The 13,135-nt window shown below is 48.6% G+C and overlaps 5 protein-coding genes across 5 annotated transcripts; 2 read left to right on the top strand and 3 right to left on the bottom strand.

Annotated features, from left to right (window-relative positions):
• Positions 1-279: 279 nt before the first annotated feature.
• On the bottom strand, positions 280-2,148 carry BHQ10_003901 (uncharacterized protein; the record flags this gene model as incomplete). The annotated part of the gene is made up of 1 exon (XM_040876209.1): positions 280-2,148. The coding sequence occupies one exon, from the start codon at positions 2,146-2,148 to the stop codon at positions 280-282; it is 1,869 nt and encodes a 622-aa protein (XP_040732405.1).
• Positions 2,149-2,738: 590 nt separating this feature from the next.
• Positions 2,739-5,145, top strand: BHQ10_003900 (uncharacterized protein; the record flags this gene model as incomplete). Its single annotated transcript, XM_040876208.1, has 3 exons — positions 2,739-3,090; positions 3,183-3,269; positions 3,329-5,145. 3 exons carry the CDS (start codon positions 2,739-2,741, stop codon positions 5,143-5,145), a joined length of 2,256 nt encoding a protein of 751 aa, XP_040732404.1.
• Positions 5,146-6,066: 921 nt separating this feature from the next.
• On the top strand, positions 6,067-7,771 carry BHQ10_003899 (uncharacterized protein; the record flags this gene model as incomplete). Its single annotated transcript, XM_040876205.1, has 5 exons — positions 6,067-6,149; positions 6,211-6,402; positions 6,464-6,936; positions 6,993-7,578; positions 7,633-7,771. The coding sequence occupies 5 exons, from the start codon at positions 6,067-6,069 to the stop codon at positions 7,769-7,771; spliced, it is 1,473 nt and encodes a 490-aa protein (XP_040732403.1).
• A 192-nt stretch (positions 7,772-7,963) lies between these two features.
• Positions 7,964-8,762, bottom strand: BHQ10_003898 (uncharacterized protein; the record flags this gene model as incomplete). The annotated part of the gene is made up of 2 exons (XM_040876204.1): positions 7,964-8,056; positions 8,109-8,762. 2 exons carry the CDS (start codon positions 8,760-8,762, stop codon positions 7,964-7,966), a joined length of 747 nt encoding a protein of 248 aa, XP_040732402.1.
• Positions 8,763-9,017: 255 nt separating this feature from the next.
• BHQ10_003897 (uncharacterized protein) lies at positions 9,018-11,773 on the bottom strand (the record flags this gene model as incomplete). The annotated part of the gene is made up of 4 exons (XM_040876203.1): positions 9,018-9,448; positions 9,502-11,454; positions 11,520-11,660; positions 11,734-11,773. 4 exons carry the CDS (start codon positions 11,771-11,773, stop codon positions 9,018-9,020), a joined length of 2,565 nt encoding a protein of 854 aa, XP_040732401.1.
• Between the last annotated feature and the right edge of the window lie 1,362 nt (positions 11,774-13,135).

The following is a 13,135-nucleotide window of genomic DNA, read 5'->3' as shown; positions in this document are numbered from 1 at the left end:
TATCTTCGCCTTCACCTTGCAAGTGAGTCCAAACTGGTATCGATGTAGGTAGTTTCGATGAATTGGTTCTACTGCAATCTACTTTCACATATTACTGCAGCAGATACTTGATAATTCAATCAATGTATTTAACTCCGAATATGACAATATCGAACAACGAAGCAGGAAAAATCCAAACAATATCAAGTTTACGAAACACCTGAACCAACCGAAAATGTATGGTACCATTCAATCCAAAGGAAGCGCCAAACACCACAAAACCAGCCCAAAAATGCACACTTATCGGATAGTCATGGACTTGGCCATGGTAGCTTTGCTGCCAACACCTCCTTCACGAGCAGCTGCTGCACTTGTGCCAGGCTTGCGCTCAAAGATCTTCCAGAACTTCAGACTCTCATCCGCAGCAGCAGTAGCAAGCATTTGGCCATCAGGGCTCAAACAACTGTGCAGAACACGAGTCTCGTGGGCAGGAATTTCGACATTGCGCACTAATGTTGGGTAGCTCCAGATGCTCAATGAGTTATCGGGGAATCCACTAGAGCTGACAATCTCGCGGTAGTGGTTGCTCCAGCGGAGACTTGTGACTTGCGACCCGGTGTCGATGCTATTAGTGCGAGCACCGGTTGTGGTGTTCCAGAAGTGGATGTGTCGGTCGTAAGAACCACCACCAGTTGCGAGCAAGTTGAGTTGCCATGGGCACCAGCTCAATGCCTTGACTGCGGCACGATGGTTAGTCTTAGTGAATTTGGGTGCGCTCAAAGATCGTGCATCCCAGATGTTGACGAGGTTATCGTTGCCTCCGGTGGCCAGTTGTGCTCCATCCGATCGCCATTCTAGACCGCAAACTTCAGAAGTGTGAGAGACAAGCTCTGCAACTTTGTGTTGAGCAATGCGCACATCGTGATTGAAAACAAGCCCGCTCCTAGCGCCGGTAGACAGTGTGTGCTTGGACCAGCCCATCACACCGACACGGGTATCGTGTCCGTACATACTACGCAGCTTGGTGCCTTCCTCGACATCCCAGATCTGAACCTCACCCGTTCCCAGGCCGACACCGACATACGCTCCATCGCCACTCCACTTCACACTGCTGATATAGGTATCAGGGGCTGATTCAAGAAGGCAGTTGACTGTACCGCTCTCGGCAGACCACACATAGACGTTTCGCTCCAAACCAATAGCAACTTGGTTGCCAGAGCTCCAGTCGAGCAGGTTGAGGTAATAGTCATCCAACAATCCGGGTGCATCCAAGACACGTTCTGGGGCAGTCTGGACGCGGCGACGGAACTGAGCAGATTGGGCGCTGCTGGGTTTGAGAGGGCGGTTGTACTGAGCGCGAAGATCGATGGGCTTAGAGGACTCGGGTGGAGGAGGCTTGAAAGCTAGGATACGTGTGTTGAGTTTGACGTCACAGGCATTGGCTAGAGACGATTCATAGGCTACAGCATCTGGTGCCGGTCGTGTGTATGTGCTTGATGGCTCGCCATCATCAAGTCCGAGGTTCTCAAGAGCAGCGGTCAGGTCATCATCGGAGCCACGGCTACTAATATCAAAGGCGCTAGCAGCATTGGCTAGAACTACTGAACCGTCGCTGGTCTTGGGGCGTTGGGGTTCTTCAGGCTTTGCAGCACCAGCTGTTGTCAAACCTTCGCTTGCCGTTCTATTGGGAATGAATCGATCACCAGCTTTGTGAGAAATGCGAATGGTTGTTTTGGTTGACGGGCCGGCCTTGGTCGTGGCTAGCTTGGCGATGCGACCTCGAGTCTGCTCTTTACGGGCACGCTCCTTGGCTGGGGTATGTGATGGACCAGTCCCAGTCAATGACCAGTCAGACACTCCCAGATCAAGATGTTTTGGTGACTTGCGTGAACGAGCAATGTTCGACTTTGGTGACTCTCGGTAAGCTCTAGCCTTGGACATTGACTTGGCAAAGTGTGAACTGAGGTTTCCTCCATAGACGGACTTCTGGGCTCCTGAATCACCATCGTGGGCATCCCGGATTGGGGTGAATGGGGACGAATTTATCGAGGCATTGCTTGTCGTTCTCGTGCGGGGAGAGGGTGTAAGAGGCAAACGACCGCCAGCAGTCTTTGTCGAGAAGATCCCCCGATGGGTCTTCAAAGGTGTCGAAACGTCAACGGTCGCCATGTTGTTCTGACCACAGCGAGATGTCTCGTTCCAAGGTTCCAACCCACGGTAGGGCGATCGTAGTATATGATATACTCAAAGGACTAAACACAATGTACACTGTTGTTCAAATGATGCACAGAGGGAGATACAGAGAAGTATCTAATGCACATATAAGAGATTTAGAGGTGATTGAGGATGTAAAGTGAAGGTGAGGAGGAGTGAAGTATGCAAGAAAGGGTCCAGGACTTATATAAGTAGAAAGTAAATAGAAAGTACCCATGGCAACCGCCGGAGTGATTCCACTAGTTCAGAAAAGGTTAGCGCTTCGAATGACGACCGGCTTGGCAGAACGCCCGTTTTTGGACTAGCGTACTATATCTTGAGCCAGTCTGCTCTTTCCGTTTTTGAGCCTCCCACGGATTGCCTGAAGTTTTTTGCCTTCCACGATTTCTTCTAGAATCCCTCATCGTTTCATCCATCTCGAGAAGAACTGCAGACTATCGTCACACGACTTGCTTAAGCATCAATTCATCTTGCACACCCTGCCACTTTATCTCGTCAAGTCTTAGGCCTATCCACATCCAATATCCACATTGGACCCGCCCCCGATGGCGCGGCAACCGCCTTCCACACCCAGCAACGCTTCCGTCACTTCAACATCCGGCTTCTCGTACGTCCACGAGGGTGGGTCGACTTCCTTCTGGGACCCTGTTGCCGCTACGACATCCCACCGACGTTCTCTTCAGTCGACACCCCCTTCAATGGCCTCTAGGGAGTCCCATAACACATACCTGATGCCGGCCAGTCCAGCCAAAGGCCGTCGGGGCAGCGCTGACTACCGTCCCAGCATAAAAAAAGCCCTCGGGAATGTCCCCGCGTGCCTTGTGAATGCGTCCGTCACTTATTGTGGCAATGATCAGATCTATGCTTTTGGAGGGTTCGACCAATTCACCGACGAAGGTCAGCCAGTCTCATCCAATTATTATGCTTTATCTGCCACGGACATGGACTGCATAAATCAATTTAGTGTAGCGCTAACTTTAGGCTATTAGTGTATAACCATGTCCTCCGATTAAACCTCAATACACTCACATGGGATCTGGTCGACAATTATGGAGACATACCCGGTGTCCGCATGGGTTCGTATCACGCTCCATTAAATGAACCACTGTTCAAGTGCTAATAGTCTCCAAATCAGGGCACACCGCCTCTCTCTATCAGGGAACCAAATTACTCGTCTTTGGCGGAGAAAACGAGCATCGCGAATACCTATCCGACATCGTCATTCTTGACATACCAACATCGACATGGACGCAACCCGAAGTTCGGGGTCCTGTTCCTCGAGGCCGAGCTCGCCATGCATCCGTTATATATGAAGACAAGTTGTTCGTGATTGGAGGAGTAACTGGAGAAAGTAATTCTATTCTGGATGATTTATGTTATCTCGATCTCAAGACTTGGACATGGTCCCGTACATGGAGTTTCGTCCCTCGGTTTGATCATACTGCGTGGGTCTGGGGAGGCCGGCTGTGGACTTTTGGTGGCCTTGGGACAGAGATGGACCGGTCTACTGATCTCTGGTGGCTTGATCTAAAAGGAAGCCCGTCATTGGACATGCCCATGCCGCAGGGAATTGATGAGACACCAGGATCATTGAATCGTGTGACCCCTAGCCCTGGAGGAGTCCTTAGCTCGCCGCCGCAATTATCAGGTCGGTCAGGCGGATATGCAGCCAATTCAGCAAGCGTCCAAATTCGGTCTTTCGCCCGAAGAAAACCAACGGCACCGGGCGCGATATCATCTCTACATTTTGAGTCAGGGCCACATGTCCCCTCTCTGCTTTCTGGAACTCATTTCCACGTATACTCTTCCGGTGTCCTTCTGGACTTGATCACACCATCGGAAACAGTTCGTCCATATGACTGTAACTTATCAACGCTTGAGTTGGACTCCCTGAGATGGCAGAGACTCGCTGATGGCCAGGAGGTATTCCGACCGGGATATCGGTGGCACTACTGCACTATCAATGAAGATGGTACTAAGGCTTGGCTGCTTGGATGCAACATCGAAAACGCTACAACTGCCGGGGATGATAATCAATTAAACGAGATTCTATGTCTGGATTTGGAAAAATACGGGCTCCTGGGTAATAACTTCTTTCCTGAATCGTCCGAGCAAAACCGCATTCTCGCATCTGAGCGTCAGGGGTCACCCCAGCACGCAGGCCTCGGCGCTGATCTGCTGGCTGTCTTTGATCAACCCCCAGAAACGGGTAGTGGAACGGACTTCATAATTACAGCCGACTCCGATGATCAGACTATGGAAGATGAGAGCCAAGCCAACTCACCAACCCCTGTGACCACTCAATTTGATCCTGCGTTCCTGTCACCTACAGCGAAAACCTCGCCGGCTATACATGTCCACCGGATAATTTTACAGGCAAGATGGCCTCATTTCAAGCGTCTATACTCTGCGCAAATGGCCGAGTATCATACCAAGCGCATGCATATACCCGAACCATACTCTGTAGTCCGGGCTTTTCTATATTACCTGTACAGCGACAGTATATTGGATCACCCGCGATATTGTACAAGCATCTTCGATGTTGCCGGCATGCTTGTCATGGCTAATCTGTATGACATGCCGAAGTTGCGTTTGCTATGCGTTCACAGACTCAGCCGTGAACTTGACGTCGAGAATGCAGCTATTATTTGGGAACGAGCAGGCAGGACAAACGAAGATTGGCTCCGGCGTCGCGCAGCGCAGTTCTGCCTCGCGCATTGGGGCCGAGTCGTTCGGACAGCTGGCTTCAAATCACTTAACCGGCAAAGCCTTATCGAACTCTGCGAGGTAGTCGACACAGAAGGTAGAATTGTCGCGGGACCAGAATTAGAAATTGTCGGAGCTCTTGGCTCCGGATCACTGGCATCCAAACGACCTCGGCTTACTGGAACTTCGTTGGTGGAAGATATGGATGAGCTTGAGGGGGAAGAGGAAGATGGTATGGAGCTATGATTCAGATTGTCATGGTTCCTTGCGGACTCTCGTCATAGGGAAGTCACATTGTTCACGAGATCACTTGATTGTATTAGCGAGCATATTATAGTCGGAAGGCGTTGACGGGTGTTTTGTTTCTTACGTTGTTTCTCCCTGTCCGTGATGTACCTACCAAACTGGCCGGATTGCGCCGCAATGCTGATATGACACGGTAAACGTTTGCAATAGAGTACGTATCTGGATCGAGATTATATATCACATGACATATAGCTGCTCTCCATTTCTAGCCTATCTACTAAGTGTCGATGAGCCATACATACACGTTGCACAATCGTGGATAATTCGTAGTCGCACTTGGCGCGGCTGAATGGCGCAAAATCTAGCGCATCTGAGCATCTCGAGCTGTCCCATGCCAGGCGCGAAAGATCGGTTGCGATAGAAGATTAGCCTGAGACATTCAACGTGCTAATCCTTGTCCAGTATTGCACAGAATTAGAAGCCGGCACCGTGAAAAGCAAGGTGGGGGACCCCTGAGGCGCTAACTCCGCTTGTCTCCTCTTTGCGCGGAGTATCGCCTGCCTACCTAGATTGAAACCCACGCTTTGCGGCTTTTTTAGTCCTGTGCCTAGACACTACAGGCATTCCAATTGTTGGATGCCTCTGCGTACGCACTATGCGATACCATCGGTCCTATCCAATGTTGCGCGACTGTCACCAAGATTATTTCTCCGGATGGGATTGGAGGGGCTCCACTGCTCCAAGTGGGCTGCGTGTCTGTCGACTAGTTAGTACGGGTTGAAAGCTGCTACGGTTAGACATTGATTGGTATTTAAACGTTTCATTCCTCGTCTGGATCTCTTCTCGAAAGGAGAAATCACCTTTTCCCTCCTTCTCTCACTTTGCTTTCCTCCGCTTACCAGTAGCAGAAACACTCCGAGTATGGGTAGCGTAACTAGTACCAACGGCGAGACACCCCAGTCCAAGCTGCCGGCAGACTTTGTCTGGGGATACGCAACGGCCAGGTGAGGATTACTCGCTGTCCATGTTTGTAGGCATCTACTTACTTGTCTTGTTCGGCTCTAGCTACCAAATCGAAGGAGCGTATGACGAAGACGGCCGAGGACCTTCCATCTGGGATACATTTAGCAAGACACCCGGAAAAGTAGAAGATGGCACCAATGGAGACGTAGCCTGCGACTCCTATCATCGTACACACGAGGATATTGCGATTCTGAAGCAGTACGGTGCTAAGCTATATCGCTTCTCGCTGTCATGGTATGAAGTGTCCTTCTCGCCCTTTGCATCAGACATATGGCTGACAATATCAACAACCAAGGCCCCGAATCATTCCTCTAGGTGGCCGAAACGACCCCATCAATCAAAAAGGAATAGACTTTTACTCCAAATTCATCGACGATCTCCACGCAGCTGGAATCGAGCCCTTCGTCACCTTGTATCACTGGGATCTTCCCGACGAGCTGTTCAAGAGATATGGCGGACCCCTGAACAAGGACGAATTCGTGGCCGACTATGCGAACTTTGCCCGCGTTGCATTCCAGAGCTTTGGACACAAAGTCAAGCATTGGGTTACCTTCAACGAACCCTGGTGTACCTCCGTGCTCGGTTTCAATATCGGCAAGCATGCGCCGGGACGAACGAGTGATCGCAAGAAGAATCCCGTTGGTGATGGTGCGCATGAGCCGTGGATTGCTGGTCATTCACTGCTCGTAGCTCACGGTACTGCGGTTGACATATACCGAAAGGAATTCAAGCCCACACAGGGAGGAGAAATTGGCATTACACTCAATGGTTAGACCTGGAAATTCCCCCAAATTGTACGAACTATGCGCTAACGTGATTTTAAGGTGACTGGGCCGAACCCTGGGACCCCGAAGATCCAGAAGACATCGAAGCTTGCACCCGCAAACTCGAATTTGCCATCTCCTGGTTCGCAGACCCCATCTACCTCGGCAAATMCCCGGACAGCGTCGTGAAACAAATCGGCGACCGTCTCCCGCCACTTACACCCGACGAAGTAGCCTTAATCAAAGGCAGCAACGACTTTTATGGCATGAACCACTACTGCGCAAACTACATTCGTCACCGAGAAGGCGAAGCGGACCCAGACGACACAGCCGGAAACTTGGATCACTTGTTTGAGGATAAATTCGGAAACTCGATTGGGCCCGAGACGAATTGTGAATGGCTTCGTCCTCATCCTCTGGGGTTCAGGAAGTTGTTGAAATGGCTGTCTGATCGTTATGATTATCCCAGGATCTATGTAACGGAGAATGGCACGAGTATCAAGGGAGAGAACGACTTAGCATTAGAGGACCTCCTCAATGATGAGTTTAGGGTTCAGTATTATCGGGATTATGTGGGTGCCATGGCTGATGCTGCTGCTATTGACGGAGTCAATGTTAAGAAGTACATGGCTTGGAGTTTGATGGAGTGAGTCTACCCGCGCCATTTTGTTCGAGAAATATCTACTAACCTTTTAATTAGTAACTTTGAATGGTCCGAAGGTTACCAATCCAGATTCGGCGTCACATACGTCGACTATAAGGACAACCAGAAACGTATCCCCAAGAAGAGCGCCCTCGTCATTGGAGAATTGTTCAACAAATACATCTCGAAAGAGTAGACAATTTGCTTGAATTTATATTTTATATCTATGTTATAACATATACACTACGTATATAGTGATTCATTATTTCGGATGTCTTGGAAGTCTTAAGTTTTGTGTCTGGTATTCTCCTTTTTTGTGTAGATTCTCACAAACTGCAATCCACATCACATTCGCTTGGTCAGTGCGACGAGTATCCAATTCGGGTTGTTACTCAGTCCTCCATCGTTTCTCAATCATATTGAAGCCGATGAGATCCGGCTCGATTTTCAGACTCTTCAGCATCATGTCCATAGTAAACGTCTACAATTTGTCAGCAAACTTGGAAACAAGCGCATAAGTAACAAAAACCTACCTCATCCTCACCATCTTCCGTCTGTCCACTGCCACCCTCCTCGTTATCATTAAACCCATCATCCCCTTTCTCCCGCTCACCATCTTCACCACTACGAGCAGCATAAAACTCATCATCCTCCCACACCAGCATCCTCTTCACCCTCTGCCGCTCACTTTCCTTCCACGCCGTCACACCCCCAATTCTCGCAATCTTATCCTTGGCAGTCTCGAATAATTCCTCAGCAGCCCTTTGGCTTATACCGCGCCACTTGAGTTTGAGTGCTCTGAGCTCGTCGTCTCGAGAGCTGGATTCGATTCGTAGTGCTTGTTGGGCTATGTCGAGTTCAGTGCGGAGAGATGTGAGCTGTGATTGCAGGGTGAGCTGTTTTCTGCGGAGGTATCGGATTTCTGGGTCTGATTCTGGAATGGTAGTCTTGATGTTCAGGGAGGGTTTGCTTGGAACTTTAGGGATAGCGGGTTTGTGGGAATGAGTTGGAGTTTGTTGCTCTTTGGTTGAATCAGAATTTGTAGTTGCTGAACTTGGAGTATCTGGATCTGCAGGCTCCTTTCGTTGTGCCGATTTGGGCAATGGTGACTTGAATGGGCGCGAGAGTGTGGATGCCGCGTTGTCAAGACGGCGTCGCTTTGCTTGAGAGCTTGGAGTTTGAGACATTTTGTTCTCTGAGTACTAATTGATGAATATGAGATGATCAATCGTGAGGATGGGATGAGGTAGAGTCAAGTCTCGAGGTCATTCAGGATCGAAAGAGGTGACGTCTACCGCACATGACTGCTTACGCCCGACGACTTGTCCTAATCCTACGACAACGCTCCGGTCATAACGAATTGGAAGATAAGTGGAACAATAGTAATTTCAACACGAAGTTATAGAACAGAAAGAAGTATGAGATATTACTACACATTCATATCAATGTCCAACTCCTCCTGCAACCCACTGCGCAAACTCTGGCTGATCTGGTCGAGGAAAGAAGCCCCTTTCATTATTCCCATTGCCATTGTTATTGTTATTTGCATTGGCAGCTGCTTGCTGTTGCTGTTGCTGTTGTTGTCCATTTCCATTATCTCTCTGTCGATTACGCTGTTGTCTGATATATACTAAAATCAACAGTGTGGCTGCAAGCGCAACTATGATGAGAGCTTCTAAGACACTCTCGTCTATGTCAAGCTCAAGTTCGTCGTAGTAGCCTGTGTCATCGTTCTCGGCATGGTGATGTGTTCCGAGAAGTTCTGCTTCTTCTTCACGCTCTCGAAGCAATTGTGCGTATTGTTGGGCTTCTTCTTCGTCGTTTTCTAGGAATGCGATGACCCATTCTTTGAAGGTTCTGGGTGCCTTTGATTCTAGATAGAGTTAGTCATAAAGTCGGCAACATATCGGAGAGACGGGAAAGTACCTTTCTCATCCTGAATGGGATTAACATTGCCATTGGTTATACGATTCCATAAATGACGAATACGAAGTTTGATCAGACTGAGCTTCACGGGGAAATAAGCTTCCTGATTCGTGGTAAGTGCAAGATCGTAGTAGCGTTTGGCCATGTGGAAATCTTGTTCGACTGCAACACCATTCTCGTGCATCCATCCCAGATTCCAGAATGCCTGTGCGCTATGATGGCCTTCAGCCGCGGTGTGATAACAAGTAGAAGCCTTTTCGGGATCAGGTGGAATACCAAGCCCACCCAAGTAATAATCTCCCATCTTCAGCAAAGAGTCGATATTCGATTGTCGTGCTGATCGAGTCCAGTAGATGAGGGCAAGCGCCGCATTTCGAAGTAGTGATGGGCGGGGCTTCTTTGTCGTCCATGGTAGGACTCTATCCAGAGAAAAGACGGAACGCTGTTCATCCAGAAGATAGGCAACGTTGGCTTGCGCATTCTCGTAGCCCTGTTCAGCGGCCATCATGACAGCGATCAATGCTGTCTCACGGTCGCCTTTCTCGTACGCATCATTTGCCTCGATGAATGAAGAATGAAGCTCTTCAGCCCTCTCCGCAACCATTTTGTAATATGCGGAAGCCATTCCACAGTGTGGTTCGCGACCAACGCCATAATTGACAATCTCTGCGAGATAATAGAAAGCTTCCATCCAGCCCCAGCGGGCAGCGAGCTCGAAATACTTAGTCGCTGTTTGTACATCACCCTGATCAAGGAACAAGGCGCCGAATCTAGTTTGTGCAGCGGGAAAATCCTGTTCGGCAGCTGCTTTGAAATACTCAGCAGCTCTGAACGCATCCTTTGGCACCCCGTAGCCATGCAGGTACATCAGTCCAATCTCGTACTGACACAAGGCATCGCCGTTGGCAAGGCCGCGCTTGAACCACAGCATGGCTGTTGCAAAATTTTGCTCAACGCCTTCTCCACGCAGATACATCATTCCAATGTAACCAGCAGCTTTGGCTGCCACCTTCTCAATACCCATCGGATGGTTGGCGAGAATATCGCCGTCTTTGGTCCAATATTTTTTCGTGACGACCCTGAAATATTTCATAGCTTTCTTGTAGTTGCGAGGCAATGTCCTAGCACCGTCGTAAAACATCTTGCCGAGATTCAAAGTTGCCCTCAGCTCGCCTTTTTTGGATAATAAGTCTAGATATTCGAGGACGTCTTCCAAGTTAGTATCTGCGCTTGAATGACTACCATCTCTATGAGCGTTGGGCCCTGAGCTCGAAAAGCTTGCACCTTCACCATATATCCCGCCGTCATCATCTACCCATCGATGCGACTCTCGGACCATAACCCGGCCACCAGGGGGACCAGACCGCAAATAGTCAATAGCTTTATCGGCAACCTGCTTGTAATAGTGCACGGCCTGGTCACAGTCTCTCGAACCGCCAATACCAACATGATGACGAAAAGCAAGAGTCATTTCCGATCTCGTGTTTCCCTGCTCAGCTGCAAAGGTGTGATACAACAGCGCCATTCCTTGATCCCGCTCAACCGCATCACCGATACCGGTTGCATACATGAATCCGACCATGTATTGTGCCGTACTATTTCCAGTCGTCGAAGCAAGCTCCTGATACCAACGAAATGCTTCTTTGAAGTTGCGGGGGTAAGAATAGTTGCCGTAAAAGTTCATGTCGGCAAGGAGAAGCATGGCGTCAGCATTTCCAGACGTTTCTGCTGCGACCTCCAGTTCATGTATCGCTTCCACTAATTCCGGGAGAAGTTTATTTGACCGACTTGTTTTTCGTGATTCATCGTCGAGTGATGGCCCATTCATGAACAACAGGTAGAATGCGCGTTTAGCATAGTGTAAGGCATATCCGATCACCCCTGAGGGCCTGTCCTGTGCCGCCGTCGACACCTTGATCGCTCGAAGTTTTCGTAACGCGGAGTCAACGAGCTCTTTTCATCCGTTGAAATCTTAGTATCACGCCACGTAGAGAAAAAGAGATGGTCCTTATGCATACCGTTCCCAGCTCTCACATCTTTCCAGCCATTATTCTCGCCGGTCGTAAAACCCTCGGTATTCGGTTTCTCAGATCGATGTCGAGAGGTCGAGACCGACTTTGTTTGACTCTCGCATGATCCCAGAATCGCCAGCGACCACACTGTGTAGTGCAATGGTGGTTAGTCACACGTGCTTTCCTTCCACAATCGAGCTTATCAACGGAGACGACTCACGGAACACCAACGACAAAATCAAGCGCGCCCACAGCTTCATCTTTCTCTCGGTTTATTTTGCACTCGGCATCAAGAAATTCATTGCGCAATGATACAGAAACCCCTCATGTCGTGATAGAATGGATGTTGTTGTATGTCTTTAATCGGGCCACCTATGACGAACGGAGCTGATCCAAAGTCTCCACCGGGCCGCGGCGGAGTTTAATTCAACCGACTACACAACACAACCCTCACAAGTAATAACTACTTTGTATGTGGGTATACACATAACTTTACTTGAAACAAGATATATCATATTGAATGTAAATATGTCATCAAGACCACGGTAGCCCTCTAAGTCTCAGCATTGTGTATGCCATGCTAAGTCACGTCGATCAACAACGCCCTTGCTGTTTCTGGTAGTGTTTCATCCATGCTCAACATCTTGAGGTTCTACAATGTTCGTTTGCCAGTCATCCTGACCCTATTTCAGCGTCAACACTTTGGAATTGGCAAGATTAAACAGATCAAACCAGAAGAATGACATCCAGTATACGATCAGATCGAGTGATTTGATTCTGTGAATAATGCTGTCCTTACTGGTCAGGATTGTTGTTGTACCAAGCCCGAAAGCTTCAACGGAAAGCATCTCATTTGACGTTATTATCATTCCAGGGTAAGAACAGGCAAGGCACCGAATAAACCAGTAGATTATGATATGGTTAAGCAAGCAAGAAACACAGCCACATCGTTTAAAAGCAATTAATATTGGTATCGAGTGGACTTTCAGGGCAGCTTCATAGGACAACTCAGTAGGGCAACTTCGCAGGGCCACGTCAACGGCTTCAGGATCGGAGAGATCAAATACATGCCTGGTATGTATTAGACTTTACTAGCGAACGAAAATTCTAGAGGTACGCGGCTTCCTGTCTTTGCTATCTAAGTAGGATGTTACTTTGCCCGGGTGCTTTCTTTCAATGATCGTCTGATATCATAAGAATAACAAAGCTTCCATGTTGATGCATTACAACAGTGTCTTTGTCTCGAGCTACCACAATAGGTACGGATAGCATCAATGGAGTGTTTTCTCCAACAGATAGCTATGATTTTGCTATATCAACAGCAATGAGACAATGAAATAGATAAAAATGACTATCAAATGCCAGTCTGTTTCCGAATCTTCGTTTGGCTTTTCATTGATAGGTGGAGCCCACTAGCAAAAATGTCCAGGCCTTCGATTTTAGTGGACTCTCAAATCGAATCACATCATTGTTGTGGCTCTGGAAGGGCGCCAGGCACTGAAAATAAAGACTCAATTTCTGTTGGCCCAATTTAGAAGCCCACCTTTGCCTCCTCAACTGAGCTTCCTACAACTATCAGAGATTCCACCATCAAAAACAAATGGCTTCTCTACTTCAAAAAA

Source organism: Talaromyces amestolkiae (assembly GCF_001896365.1).
Source record: "Talaromyces amestolkiae strain CIB chromosome Unknown scaffold6.1, whole genome shotgun sequence".
Lineage (NCBI taxonomy): Eukaryota > Fungi > Ascomycota > Eurotiomycetes > Eurotiales > Trichocomaceae > Talaromyces > Talaromyces amestolkiae.
This window is presented reverse-complemented; position numbering and strand designations above follow the sequence as displayed.